At 40.3% G+C, this 14797-nt stretch overlaps 1 protein-coding gene across 1 annotated transcript; it reads left to right on the forward strand.

The window, feature by feature from the left end:
- The first annotated feature begins 1699 nt into the window (after nt 1-1699).
- Nucleotides 1700-10994, forward strand: pfkla (phosphofructokinase, liver a). The gene is made up of 22 exons (XM_037686922.1): nt 1700-1972; nt 3290-3363; nt 3451-3528; nt 3649-3838; nt 3938-4103; nt 4301-4345; nt 4441-4549; nt 4675-4770; nt 4935-5027; nt 5798-5923; nt 6021-6085; nt 6162-6225; nt 6304-6450; nt 6528-6598; nt 6707-6794; nt 6885-7037; nt 7329-7493; nt 7584-7645; nt 8497-8608; nt 8691-8790; nt 8868-8973; nt 9813-10994. Exons 1-22 carry the CDS (start codon nt 1888-1890, stop codon nt 9958-9960), a joined length of 2343 nt encoding a protein of 780 aa, XP_037542850.1. The 5' UTR covers nt 1700-1887; the 3' UTR covers nt 9961-10994.
- Nucleotides 10995-14797: the final 3803 nt, after the last annotated feature.

Below are 14797 nucleotides of genomic sequence, written 5' to 3' on the forward strand. Positions count from 1 at the left end.
CATAATTAATGAATTAATTTATTTCAAAATGATTGGTAGTGTTCCTTATCATTTCAGGCAGCTTCAGAAATGTCATGACCAACTTTTGTTTTTGTTGCAAACTGTGGTTTTAAAAGAAGCACAATGAATCGGTGTGGGAAGAGGACAGTATTTGTACGATGGAACAAACGCCTCGTCACATCGCCCAACCCTGCAGAGGACTATTCATATTTTAGATTATTGTTAGCAGGCATAAGTAATAGAAACAATGAGTATCCCTAAAGTTTTATCATTCCATCGAAGGCTGTCAGAATCAGCACGCGTGAAGCCAAGTTCTCCACTTCTGCTGTGACCCCTTCTCATTTTTAATCAATTATCAATAACTTGCATCTGAATTTCTGTGAGTTAGTTTCTCTAACTGTGGACATCATCTCACCTCATTCTATGTATCAAACTTTTTTTTTTTTTTGCTGTTATTTCCAACCCGTTCCCTGATGAATGGCATTATGATCAACCAGTCCTGTCAGTTTCCTGTATTATTCAGTGTACAGTGCAATAGGAGAATAAAAATCAAAGCAAACCGCTGCATGGAATAAATGCTGACGTACTGTACTACAAACTGTGCTCTGCCTTTTTTGTCACGAGGGTCTTTGTTTAAAAAAAAAAAAAAAAAAAAGGTCGGCTGCAGGCATCACCAAAACCCTTGATGTGTTTCAGATCAGCTTCCCTTTTACAAATTATTAGATTTAATTTGATGATTCTCAGTAGCAATATTACTGTTTTACATGGGTAAATGTGGGAAAAGGGCACACTTAAGATTTAAACACCACATATGTTGCAGTGATGATTTGGACTTTATTATGAAAAAAATGTCAACAATTACAAGTTTTACTGCTGGATTTTCATCTTATCTTAAAAATAAGGACAATAAGGATTTGTTTTTAGTCTTAGTATGCCAAAAACGAAATACTTCTTAAGGCCAGTCATTTTTATCCTTTTAATGCATTTCTGTGAGAGAAAAAAGTCAACTGTGATAAAAATGTGTTTTGGTCTCTCCCAAATTTAATTTGTATATTTTTTTACATCTAACTTTAAAACACATACAATATAAAAGCATTGTTGCATCAAATACAAGTTTATATTGACAGATTTAAAAAAATTTAACTACTTTTTTTTATATGTAAATGTCAATGGTTTAAAAAAATTTAATGGTTTGAGGGAAAGTTGTGTATTTTATAAAAACTAAACAAACAATTTTCATCTACTTCGAGCCTAAAGGGTCATGTTTTTAGTCTCACGGTATTCAGCCGTGATTTTATAGTATTTTTTTTTTTTAAGAAATACTATTTCCTGTACACCAGCTGCTGCGGCTGTGCTCTCAGTCACGTTTACAGCAAACTGCGGCTTTTTTAAAACTCCGCCTCTTTATTGATTGACGTTCGATAAACATTCGCAGAGAGCCGAGGCCGCGCTCAAACGTAACAAACAACGTAATCAACGCATACTACAATTGTAAATGAATATGGCTGTTTAAAAGGGGTGTGGCAGTTACTAAATGCTTATCTTTTCTGATACGATTAGTGCAATCCCAGCTGGGTAATTAATTCGTGTTGTACGTGCCTGGTTCTGGGAGTTGGATGAAGGAGAACTAGAAGAATAATATGCTCCGGGCGGCGCCGGGTTATAAAATCAACGCGCTTCGTCCATTCCTATTGTTGAAGTGGGCGGGGCCAGAACTCGGAGGTGTTTCGGTTGGGTGGGTTTCACGGCTCCACTAAAACCCGCTGCCAACAAGGAAGCTATAGCTGGAGCAGCACGTATGGTCGACTGCAGCGTTTTTAATCACAGCTAGCAAGCGGATTTTTTTTTCCCAGCTCAATTTGTTTATCGTGAGGTGAGCGGGTCAACATGTCTTCGATGGACCTGGAGAAGCTGAAGATGACGGGGGCTGGTCGGGCCGTCGCGGTGTTGACAAGCGGTGGAGATGCACAAGGTGACCTTAAACGCAACCTACGTTAAAATCCTTTCATGTGCATGTGCTTGAAATACGGACCGACCGAGGGGGGAGGGTTTGTTTACACATCGATGGGTGCATGTTTTTTTATTTTTTTATCTTTTTAAACTGAATCAGTTTTTGTAATGACATTGATGAGGATTAAAACAAATACCCAGTTAATGATCCACTCTGGGCTCAAAGGACACGAACGCCACGCGGTTATAACACTATTGGTGTAAACGAATGAAATTCTACGGTGTGTTTATGGGATTGGGATTAGAGGCCCTCTGTGGTAGAGCGGTGGATCTGCATGCATTGGAATTTGCTGCTACTTTTCATTTATTTACTTCTAGTTAATCGTGCTGTTGATTAATATAAACTAATTAACACACATTCAAACAGGTAAAAACTGTGGTCATTTCTAATGGGAAAAATCACAGCAATATGCCATGTTTAAGATTAATAAAGTAGAGCCAATATCGCAGTAATAAAGCAGTTTTTCTTATCCCCTATTTGAATTTAAGTCATTATATTTTATATTAAATAAACTGATCATTTGTAGTAGTTGTAACTTTAGTGCTATGACTGCTTCTGTAGATCTTAAACTTAAGATCTGACCAGTCCTGGTGAATTAATTCATTAACCACCTTACTGAGATACATATATATATATATATATATATAGTGTGTGTGTGTGTGTGTTTTTGGGAGCAGATGGTGGGGGTTAAGGGCCTTGCTCAGGGGCTCAAGGTGGGGCAAATGAAGGTGTGGTTGTTTCACCTTTTCCACCCACATTTTGATGTTGACTATACTGGGAGTTGAACCTGCGATTTTCTGATCACAGGCCCATCTTCTCTAGCCTCTGCGCCACCACTCCCCCAACATTATTATTATTTTAGACTTTGCATTAGTGGTGTTGATTTCCTTTTTTGTTGCAAGAGCAGAATTTTAATATACTGAGTTATTTGAACCCCTATTCTTTATATTAGTATCATCAGAATAAAGATTATTGAAAGCTAAATGGTCATGGAAGTAGGTGTAAAACTGCAGACATGTTAATAAGCAAACTGGTTATGATTCTGCAAAATCACAACCAGCACAAACGCATGATCATAAGATTATGCAAAAACCAATGGACGGCTTAGATTCTGCAAATTAAATATGCTGTTATTACATTCCTCTGAGTCACTTTTGCCCAATAACTGATAAAAATCCAGCTCAGTTTCCTCATTCGGATCTGTGATGCAACACTGTGCAAACCGAAGAGGTGGAGTTGAGCGTTAATGCATTTTGTGTGCTGCTGATTTTCACCAAGGGATGAACGCCGCCGTTCGAGCCGTGGCTAGGATGGGCATTTACGTGGGGGCCAAGGTTTATCTCATCCACGAGGTAAATGCGCCTTTTTGACCCAGTTAAACATTCAGTCAGGTCCAGTTCAGCTGGAATGCACCACATTGTTCTTGTGATATTTTTCAGGGATACCAGGGTTTGGTTGATGGTGGAGACAACATCAAGTTAGCCCACTGGCAGAGTGTGAGCAACATTATCCAACTGGTAGGTTGAAATTGAATCTGTGAATAAATAAAAATGTGGTTTGTTTCCTTTTTTGAGTCATGACGCCAAACTTATGAAGCTCTGCTCTTGTCCTGGATTTCTCCACTGTTTCTGCTGCAGGGTGGGACAGTGATAGGAAGCGCCCGCTGTAAGGCCTTCGCCACCCGCGAGGGCCGCATTGCTGCCGCCTTCAACCTGGTGAAGAAAGGCATCACCAACCTGTGTGTGTGCGGCGGAGACGGCAGTCTCACCGGAGCCAACATCTTCCGCAGCGAGTGGAGCGGCCTGCTGGAGGAGCTTGTGCAGAAAGGTGAGATGCTCCCTTCAGTGCAAGAGTCCATTTTTGAAATCGCAGGGGATGAAATTAACCCCCATCCCCCTGCGTGCATGTGTGTGTGTGCATCCTCAGGAAGGATCACAGACACGCTGGCAAAGCAGCACAGCCACCTGAACATCGTCGGGCTCGTGGGCTCCATAGACAACGACTTCTGCGGCACCGACATGACCATCGGAGCCGACTCCGCTCTGCATCGCATCATGGAGATCATCGACGCCATCATGACCACTGCTCAGAGGTCTGCGTCTTGAGTGTCGTTGCTCAGTGTTTCTCAGAAAACTGGAGCTGGTACCCTGATGTGGTTCACAAAACACCAAATCACTTTACTGATTGTCATGGGCATATTCAGCCCTAACTGTTACAGTTGAGATAATTAGTAAAGTTTCTGTAAAATGTTTTAGCCTCTCAATGCTTCTGTTTTATTCCTTCCTTCAGCCACCAGCGCACTTTTGTTCTTGAAGTCATGGGCCGTCATTGTGGGTGAGCAACACCTTTTTTTTATTTTTTATACCGCTCCTCAAACACCACAGATAAATATAAGAGCTAATTGCAATTTTAATTTTCGTTGCATCAAGATATTTGGCTTTGGTGTCGGCGCTGGCATCTGGAGCCGACTGGCTCTTTATTCCCGAATCTCCGCCGCTCGAGGGCTGGGAGGATCACATGTGTGCACGTCTTGAAAAGGTAGGACACACGCAAATAAAACGGTTTCTTCTGGTTTAATCTGTATTGGTTGATACAAATACAGCGTTGACACAGTTGTTCTGATTTATTTAAGGTCTAAAATGTATTTTTTTGTCAACCTGCAGAGCCGCACGAAGGGATCAAGACTCAACATTATCATTGTTGCAGAGGGAGCCATTGATTCACACGGCAAGCCCATTTCCTCAACTTACATAAAAGATGTGAGTTTTGTCCTTTAATGATTTTGAATCGCTTGTATGACAGTGTAACATGAGATCTAGTTCCACCAGCTGCTTATCATTTTTGTTTCTTTAACTCGGCTATGATTTTAATCAAATCTGAGTTCAATCAAACCCATAGTTCACTATGATCCACGTGTTTGCAGCTGGTGATCGAACGGTTGGGCTACGACACCAGAGTGACGGTGCTCGGCCACGTCCAGCGAGGAGGACTTCCATCTGCATTTGACAGAATACTGGTGAGTTTATTTCGTTTTACTGACAACTATTCAGCTGTTGTTTTAGCTGCGTGGCTGTTGGATCAAGTCAGGCGTCACGATGTTGGCAGGGCTGCGTTGTGTATAAAGGAGAGCGCCATGTGCTGTTTGTGTCGGGTGTTCGATTCCTGAAGTGACTGTCCAGTTCATTAGACACTTCCTGGTCCACGTTGTCCGAGTCCTGTACTCAAACTGTTCACATAACCGCCTTCGGTTCACTAATGAATGTCCCCAAATTGATTTCCGATTGGACTCTATATCAATTTTGCTCGTTTTAGCTAAAAAATCTATTTTATCTTTCTACACAAGACTCAGTTAAGGTCTTTTATTTAATTCCTATCACATAATTAAAGGTGAACTTGCTTTGATTTGGAATATCAGTTTTGTGTTGCTGCTAAGTGCTGTCCATTGAGTGCAGCTGCGATGGAGCATTTGTTTGCTCTCCAATACGTGAACTTATCACTTCACTGCATTGTGTGTACAACACCGCTTAGTTTATTAGATCACGGGGCCAGAGGCTTGAAGCAAAACCAAACAAAATGGGCCTGGCTGTCGCCACCATTATGTTGTCATCATGTTTTCCAACGAGACTCATGATGAACACCATACGTGTCACATAAAAGCTTAATGATCAGAACACCTGCCGACCTGGTGGGTAAAAGTTGCACCTTTAGCTGCCGCTTACAGAATGCAGCTGCATGTTCTTATCATGAAGAAGTGTTTCTGACAGCGTTTTGTAAACGTGTTTTCAGAGCAGTAAGTTGGGTGTGGAGGCAGTTATTGCCCTGTTGGAGGCGACTCCTGAGACCCCGGCCTGTGTCATCGGCCTCTCGGGCAACCAGGCGGTCCGCCTGCCTCTCATGGAGTGTGTGGATATGGTGAGTCTCCCTCCCCTTCTTGTTTCTATAGATTTTAACGAGCACAAGGAACATGCTAGGTGGTGGACGGTCACTGATTCTGCACCATCTTTTGCAGACTAAACTGGTGCAGAAGGCCATGACTGAGAAGAGGTTTGATGAAGTCGTTAAACTGCGGGGAGGGTAAGAGCTGAGACTTGGATCTGATTTCTGTGGTTCCTTTTGATACAATCGGCTAAAACGTGCCATGATCCTGCAGGAGTTTTGAGAACAACTGGAACATCTACAAACTTCTTGCCTTCCCGAAGCCGGTCCAGACTGAGGTTAGTCGATCACACACTTGAACGTTTTTAACCTAAACTGTGTCAGGGTGACAGAACGTAAAGTGTTTGTTCTCTTAGAGCAATTTCTCCGTGGCTATTCTGAATGTGGGAGCTCCGGCTGGAGGGATGAATGCCGCGGTGAGGTCAGCCACCAGGGTGTTACTTGCTCACGGGCACAAGGTCTACGGGGTCCACGATGGCTTTGAAGGGCTCGCCAGCGATCAGGTGGGACTGCTACCCTGTGGATGTTTAGTTGAGCATTTTAACCAGAACGAAAGTGAGAGGAAACTGTTTCTGTTTAGATATTTGAGATGAAATGGCACAATGTGGCTGGATGGACAGGCCAGGGGGGCTCGCTGCTGGGAACAAAACGGTGAGGAAGTGGGCAAATTTTTATTTCATTAGTTTAAAGTAATCGTAATACTTTTTAACTGTTGCAAGAGAAAAAGAATGCCATATCCATATTCGTGCCGTTCTTCAGAACCCGTCCTGCAGCAAACATTGAGAAGATCGTAGATAACATCGCCAAATACAGCATCTCCGCTCTGCTCATTGTTGGAGGATTTGAGGTGCGTTACAAGACTTCACACCTTCAAACTCATTGAGTAGGTTAAGTTGCAGTGGGAGAGTTCCAGTTCATCTGTCTGCTGCTTTGAAAGGGATACGAAGGAGTTCTGCAGCTGTACGAGGCCCGCGGACACTACGATGAGCTCTGCATCCCCATGTGTGTCATCCCAGCCACCATCAGCAACAACGTCCCTGGCACCGACTTCAGTCTGGGTGCAGACACTGCTGTCAACGCCGCTATGGAGGTAAATCTGAGCAAACTGCTCACTTTAATTGTGCAGCTTTGATCTTTCAGGTTCAGAATGAAAAAGAGACCCAACCAGAAAACAAAATCAAATAAAAGTAACTTTATTGCCAGGAGAAACGTTGATCTGTTTGCATATATTTAGAATAAGATTTTAGTTTGGTCCTCAAAGTTCAGTTTATCTCTTAACAAATATAAAACACTAGTTATGCTCTGTCATAAATTTGTCTTTGAGGATCATTGTTTTCCTTTTTAGCGTGAATACAAAACATTTCCAAACGTAACTTTTCAGGGATGCGACAAGATCAAGCAGTCTGCTTCTGGCACCAAGAGACGAGTGTTTGTGGTGGAAACAATGGGTGGCTACTGTGGCTACCTGGCAACCTGCACTGGTATAGCTGTGGGTGCTGATGCTGCGTACATTTTTGAAGAACCGTTCAACATTCAAGACCTCAAGGTGAGACCTAAAGGATGTTTAAAAAAAAAAAAAAGCCTCTTGTTTTTGTTGGGTTTGTAAAGCCCTTCTCTTCATGTGTCCTGTCAACAGACTAACGTGGAGCATTTGGCAGAAAAGATGAAGAAGGACATCCAGAGAGGTCTAGTCTTAAGGTGTGTAAATTGATAAACGTGTTGGGTCCTGGTGCAAACTGAAGCAGATCTCATCCTACTAAAATGTATAATTTTATTTGTCAGAATAATAAAAAAGGGTGTCAGCTGGAAAGAAGTACCGTACTTGCCGCCGTACACGTTGCACCACTGTATAAGTTGCATCAGTCCAAATATGTCTAATAAAGTGGGAAAAAACATAAACAAGTTGCTTTGCTGTTATGCAAAAAGGTATGACGTATACAGTGAAAAGTACAATAGTTATATACAAATATGCAGTTTACAGTAAAGGCACACCTTATGGAGATCTGAATCGTTTTGGCACATTTCTGCACAAATCTTCAGGGTGAACTTATATATTCTGATTATTGCACTGAGGATTATTGCAGCATATTACCTGAGGGCCTAAGTGCACACAACATTATTAGCCACTGCAAGTTCTTGTGCTATCAGCTGTCCTGTGATTGCCTGACATGGATTATACACCTGGGTGTAATCAGAGACTTTAAAGTTGCAGTTTATCAGTGGGCTGCAACACAAAGACAACAATTGATAGTAAACATATTTATCAGGGTCTCTGACATGCTAACTTGCTAAACACTAAATGACTCCTTCAGTTTTAAGGCATTTCAGAATCAGAATAAGCTTTATTGTCAATGCACCAAGATACGAGAACATGTACGTAGTCGTCCGAAAGATGGACGTAGTGCACAAACTTGTATTTGGTCAGAAAGCAAATAATTAGGACAAAGTTTCATGAATTTTATTTGAATATATGGGCCAGTTTAAACCACTTTTAAGTCTAGTTGCATGCAGTAATGTTGGACATTTGTCGATCATTTTTATTTCAATAGGAATGAAAACTGCCATCAGAACTATTCGACAGACTTCATTTATAGGCTGTATTCAGAAGAAGGGAAGGGTGTCTTCGACTGCAGAGTCAACGTGCTGGGTCACCTCCAGCAGGTACGGTTCTTTGCTGCTTAACAGCAACATCAGATATTTCATTTGAGCCTATTTATACTCGATGTGTACATTTGTGCTGCAGGGAGGCGCTCCTACTCCCTTTGATAGAAACTTTGGCACCAAGTTGGGTGTGAAGGCGACGGAGTGGATTTCGGAGCAGTTGAAGGAAAACTTCAGACAAGGTTCATCTTCACTCATAGAAAACATAAACCCAAATCAAGAACCCAAAGTTTGCCGACACTTTTATTTCTCCCCTCAGGCCGCGTGTTTGCAAACTCACCAGAAACGGCGTGCGTGCTGGGCCTCACCAGGAAGGTCGTCTCGTTCATCGCCGTCACGGATCTGAAGGCTATAACGGACTTTGAGTAAGTGCCGCAAACAAAAGGGTTTCCGTTGAATACCTAGAGCAGGGGTGCCCAATACTTCGATTTCGATCTACCGGTTGATCGCATAGGCTTTATGAGTAGATCGCAGGGCATTAAAATAAATAGATGTCTGCCTATCATCCATCCTCACTATGAAATTTGTTACTTGATTGACGTACAGGGCAGCCAGTCACAGCCCTCATTCTCTCAAACTAGTTCTGAGAGGAGATTTTCAGTGGGGAAAACCCCACTCCCCGACAGTGTGAAATTCTCCGTGTGAAGTTGCACACGCGCACTAGAAGCAGCTGCAGTCCAAAGTTTTTTTTGCACTAGCAGAGAGCTGTGGTTTTGTGCAGCTCACCCTTTTTCTGCATGTAGGAGCAAAACTGATAAAATCCAGTTACAGAGAGAGGTTCGTGTATTCACCAGTTTGGATTAACTGTATCATGCGCAATGAATGCAGCTGAGCCCTGCATCAGGGTTGCCAGATAAATTTAAAATGTCTTATTTACCCCCTCCTTTTCTGTGCACATGTTCAACAAACACAACACACACCTCATCTTAAGAATATATTTACTCAGCACATATGACAGTTTAGGTCAAAATACTATCATTTTCAAGCCACAGTACTATAGTTCATAATCTGGCAACCCGACTGGCATGGAAACTATAGCATTTTTAGTTTTTTTACCCCCAATAAACATTGAAAAAACACTAACATTTCCAGAGGTTGTTCTCATGTAAACGGGGCCTTATAGTAGTAGCTCGCATCCTGAAAAATTGTGGGCACCCCTGACCTAGAGGATCATCATCACTGATCGGTATTCTCTACTTTTCAGGCATCGAATGCCCAAGGTTCAGTGGTGGTCCAATTTGCGTCCGATGCTGAAAATGTTGGCCAGGTACCAGACCAACTTCTGTGAATACGTCCCTGGAGAGATCGAACATGTAACCCGACGCTCAATCAGCATCGATGCAGGATACTAGGCTCTCCCAAACGACAGTGCTGAACCTCTATATTTAATAACTTTATCTCTCCTTCTGTTTCTACATGGGATATCGTTAACTCAAGAGTGTGTTGTTTCAGCTTTCTCCCTCCCAACCTTGTTCTGTGTGATTTGAACTAAAGTAGTCCCTGCTTGCATGTAAATCCGCTCCGTTCAGAACTGTACACCAGCACCATAATGAACGTTCACATTCCCTGTACTCCCTCCTCTCTGAGCTCCGTTCGTACATTCGAACTGTCACATTCCAAGAATTTTTAGGACATTTTTTATTGGATTGCCTACACATATAATAAGAAATGCCCTAAAGAGCAGATTCCGTCCGACTACCTTTAGTGCACACTATTTGTTTCTTAACCTGAAAGACACAGCTCTTGACTGAAGATAGGATTATACACTCATAATAAACTACTGTATTAATGCAGTCTTCTCAGTATCATAATAACTCGGTTAGAGTCCATAAAAATGTAACGCAAGTATTAATTTATAACTGAAAATTTTATTACAGATGCTTTTTTACTAAGGTGCTATCAAACTGCTGCTACAAACAGACAACCAGGTGTGCCACAGACCTAAAGTTTTATACAATAACAATATAATGCATGCAAAAAACGAATGTGTGTCTTTGAAAATCCTATATAAAGAAAATAAGATCAACGTAGAGCCATAAATAAAATGGTCAGGTGCCTTCATTAAAAGGCAATCATGTTGTAACGCGTTCGTACAGAAAATGAATCTACCTAATGTATGTATTCTTTCAGTGTTTTGTGTACTACTGTGACTCTGGGATTCAAGAAACTACTTGGATGTTAATTTCTTTTTTTCTTTTTTTAGACTGAAACAATGCTTTGCAACTTTTTCAACTGAACAAGTATCAACAAATTTGTTACCATGTAAAAAGCTGTAAACTCCAAAACTTCTGTACTTTAAAGAGAGAAATCTAAAGATATATGAGCTACTGTTGTGTATTGAGATGGATATTGATGCTCTAACTTCAAATAAATGTTATGTGAAGTACGACACTATTACAAACACTTTGTGTGATTTACTCAAAAGTCCTTGTCCAACACTAAGGATCTTTTAGAAGCTCACATCTTATCACACTTAACACAAGAACAAGGGAACTAACTGTGTTACTTAGAAGTTGAAGGAAAATGGAAACTCGTCTCCGCTTTCTTTGCTGCCTGACGGAGGATTCTTGGCAGTGAAGGCAAACTGGAAATCTTCACTTTGCTCTGGTTGGTTAAACAGGAATTCTGGACCTAAACGTTTAAGATACAAACCTGCAGTTAAACAAATGCAACATATTTTAATAGGTTGCATTTGTTCAAACTGATTATACACTTACAGCTTGAAGGTTGCGCCTCTGCAGATTTCTGTAAAGTAATGAAAAGGAATTAAAAATGTACGTTTAAAATTGTACACCCTAAAGTAAAACATTACCTTCACATTGAAAACGGAATCGGTGAAAGCAAACGACTCCTGTGAAGACATTCAGAGTTAATTCCAAAACAATGAAAGATTAGTTGTAATTATTTTATTCCTTGGGGTAGCCTCTTACCTCTTCCTGTGATGAGCCCATATCAAATCCAAATCCAGGAAAGGATGACGAGCTTATGTTGGAGTTCAGGGAGAAGTGGAAAGCTGGTGATTTAGTGTCGAAGGTGCCTGGACGTGGAGAGCTGGCGGGGCTGAAGCTAAAGACGACACAGGAAGAACATTCCTCTGGAGCAGTCATCAAACGTTCAGTAGAAAAATAAAAATAAACTCACTTAAAAGGAAATGTTGGGGTTGAAAGTGCAGGTGTTTTGTCTGAGAACGACTGAGGGTTAACTTCTTGAGATGTTTGGGGGAAACCCATCGCTTCCTGATGGTCCTCTTCAGCTGGTGCCTTCTCTTCTGAGGGGGCGCTACGCTGCGTCTCATCCTCCAGAACCTCATCTACACCTGATCCAATCTGCTCCTGTGAACAGTGCACAATGAAAACATGTAAAAGCATGTCTAACAGGAAGAGTGTAAACTTGTGGTTTTTTTTGTTTATATATATATATATATATATATATATATATATATATATATATATATATATATATATAACCCTTTTATTGAGAAAGCGCATATTATAGCATAATTTTATTACATAAGCAAAACTTAAAACACTTGGAAGATAAATTGTTAGATTTGCAACACCCTGTTATTTTGAATGACAACATTAAATCTGATATAAATTTGAGAAAAGAACTAGATGACCTACACATGATTGACACATATAAAATTATTTTTCTTAAGTAAACTTGGGTTTTAACAGTGAGATTCATGTGACAAATTCTAGGTTCACACAAAATGAGAATTTATTTAACAGCATCTTTTCAAAGATAAAATGTAATTACTTAGAGGGCAAGTATAAAAACATCATGTTTAATTACTAAAAGAACATCTCTGCTGCATATTAAGCCAACTAACTACAGTGCCTTGCGAAAGTATTCAGCCCCTTTGAACTTTTCAACCTTTTGCCACATTTCAGGCTTCAAACATAAAGATATAAAATTTTAATTTTTTTGTGAAGAATCAACAACAAGTGGGACACAATCATGAAGTGGAATGAAATTTATTGGATGTGTCAAACTTTTTTAACAAATAAAAAACTGAAAAGTGGGGCGTGCAATATTATTGGGCCCCTTTACTTTCAGTGCAGCAAACTCACTCCAGAAGTTCAGTGAGGATCTGTGAATGATCCAATGTTGTCCCAAATGACTGATGATGATAAATAGAATCCACCTGTGTGTAATCAAGTCTCCGTATAAATGCACCTGCTCTGTGATAGTCTCAGGGTTCTGTTCAAAGCACAGAGAGCATCATGAAGACCAAGGAACACACCAGGCAGGTCCGAGATACTGTTGTGGAGAAGTTTAAAGCCCGATTTGGATACAAAAAGATTTCCCAAGCTTTAAACATCCCAAGGAGAACTGTGCAAGCAATCATATTGAAATGGACGGAGTATCAGACCACTGCAAATCTACCAAGACCCGGCCGTCCCTCTAAACTTTCATCTGGAACAAGGAAAAGACTGATCACAGATGCAGCCAAGAGGCCCATGATCACTCTGGATGAACTGCAGAGATCTACAGCTGAGGTGGGAGAGTCTGTCCTTAGGACAACAATCAGTCGTACACTGCACAAATCTGGCCTTTATGGAAAAGTGGCAAGAAGAAAGCCATTTCTCAAAGATATCCGTAAAAAGTGTTGTTTAAAGTTTGCCACAAGCACCTGGGAGACACACCAAACATGTGGAAGAAGGTGCTCTGGTCACATGAAACCAAAATTGAACTGTTTGGCCACAATGCAAAACAATATGTTTGGTGTAAAAGCAACACAGCTCGTCACCCTGAACACACCATCCCCACTGTCAAACATGGTGGTGGCAGCATCATGGTTTGGGCCTGCTTTCCGTCATCAGGGACAGGGAAGATGGACAGAATTGATGGGAAGATGGATGGGGCCAAATACAGGACCATTCTGGAAGAAAACCTGTTCGAGTCTGCAAGAGACCTGAGACTGGGACGGAGATTTATCTTCCAACAAGACAATGATCCAAAACATAAAGCCAAATCTACAATGGAATGGTTCACAAATAAACATATCCAGGTGTTGGAATGGTCAAGTCAAAGTCCAGACCTGAATCCAATCGAGAACCAGTGGAAAGAGCTGAAGACTGCTGTTCACAAACGCTCTCCATCCAACCTCATTGAGCTCGAGCTGTGTTGCAAAGAAGAATGGGCAAGAATTTCAGTCTCTCCATGTGCAGAACTGATAGAAACATACCCCAAGAGACTTGCAGCTGGAACTGCAGCAAAAGGCGGCGCTACAAAGTATTAACGTAAGGGGGCCGAATAATATTGCACGCTGCACTTTTCAGGTTTTTATTTGTTAAAAAAGTTTGACACATCCAATAAATTTCATTCCACTTCACACTTGTGTCCCACTTGTTGATTCTTCATGAAAAATTAAAATTTTATATCTTTATGTTTGAAGCCTGAAATGTGGCAAAAGGTTGAAAAGTTCAAGAGGGCCGAATACTTTCGCAAGGCACTGTAATCTAGATTATTCTGCAGTTAGAGTTTGCTACCAACATCTTCTGCAATGAGACAAAAAGTTTTTTTTTTACAATATGCAAGTTTAGATTGGCTGACAGAAGAAAAAAATATATATTTATACGAACATTTTTTTTTCGTTCTTTAAAAGTCTGTTTTTTGATAGTCACCAAAATCACTACTGAGATTAAAAAAGAAAATCCAAATAGTAAAGTCAGTGCAAAAAAATTTTTTTTAAATTTATTTTTCATTATTATTCGTTTATTATTATATTTATTTTTGTTTATCTTTATAACTTTTATTATTATTAACGTCAGTGCAGTTTCTTCCTTAAAAACAAAACAAAACTGTATACTGTATAGTGTGTATACTATGCCTTGTGGTAGATTTTAAAATAAGCTCTTCCAAGTTACATTGGGGGCACTGGTTTAACTGGGTCAACCACAGTAACCTGATAGTTACATGATTAAGTGCTCGTTTTTGTCTGGCTGAATGAAATGTATAAAGAAAATTATGAAAACCGAGTCCTCTTTTGAAGTTTCCTCATCCTGCGCTTCAGAGTGGATTTCCTCTGATTGAGTAGGCTTTGAAAAAAAAAATAAATAAGTGTATACATATTGTATATACATATATATATATATATTCATTTTATATATATATATATATTCATTTTATATATATATATATATATATATATATATTCATTTTATATATATATTCATTTTATAT

This window comes from Nematolebias whitei, chromosome 13 (assembly GCF_014905685.2).
Source record: "Nematolebias whitei isolate Nwh7 chromosome 13, NemWhi1, whole genome shotgun sequence".
Lineage (NCBI taxonomy): Eukaryota > Metazoa > Chordata > Actinopteri > Cyprinodontiformes > Rivulidae > Nematolebias > Nematolebias whitei.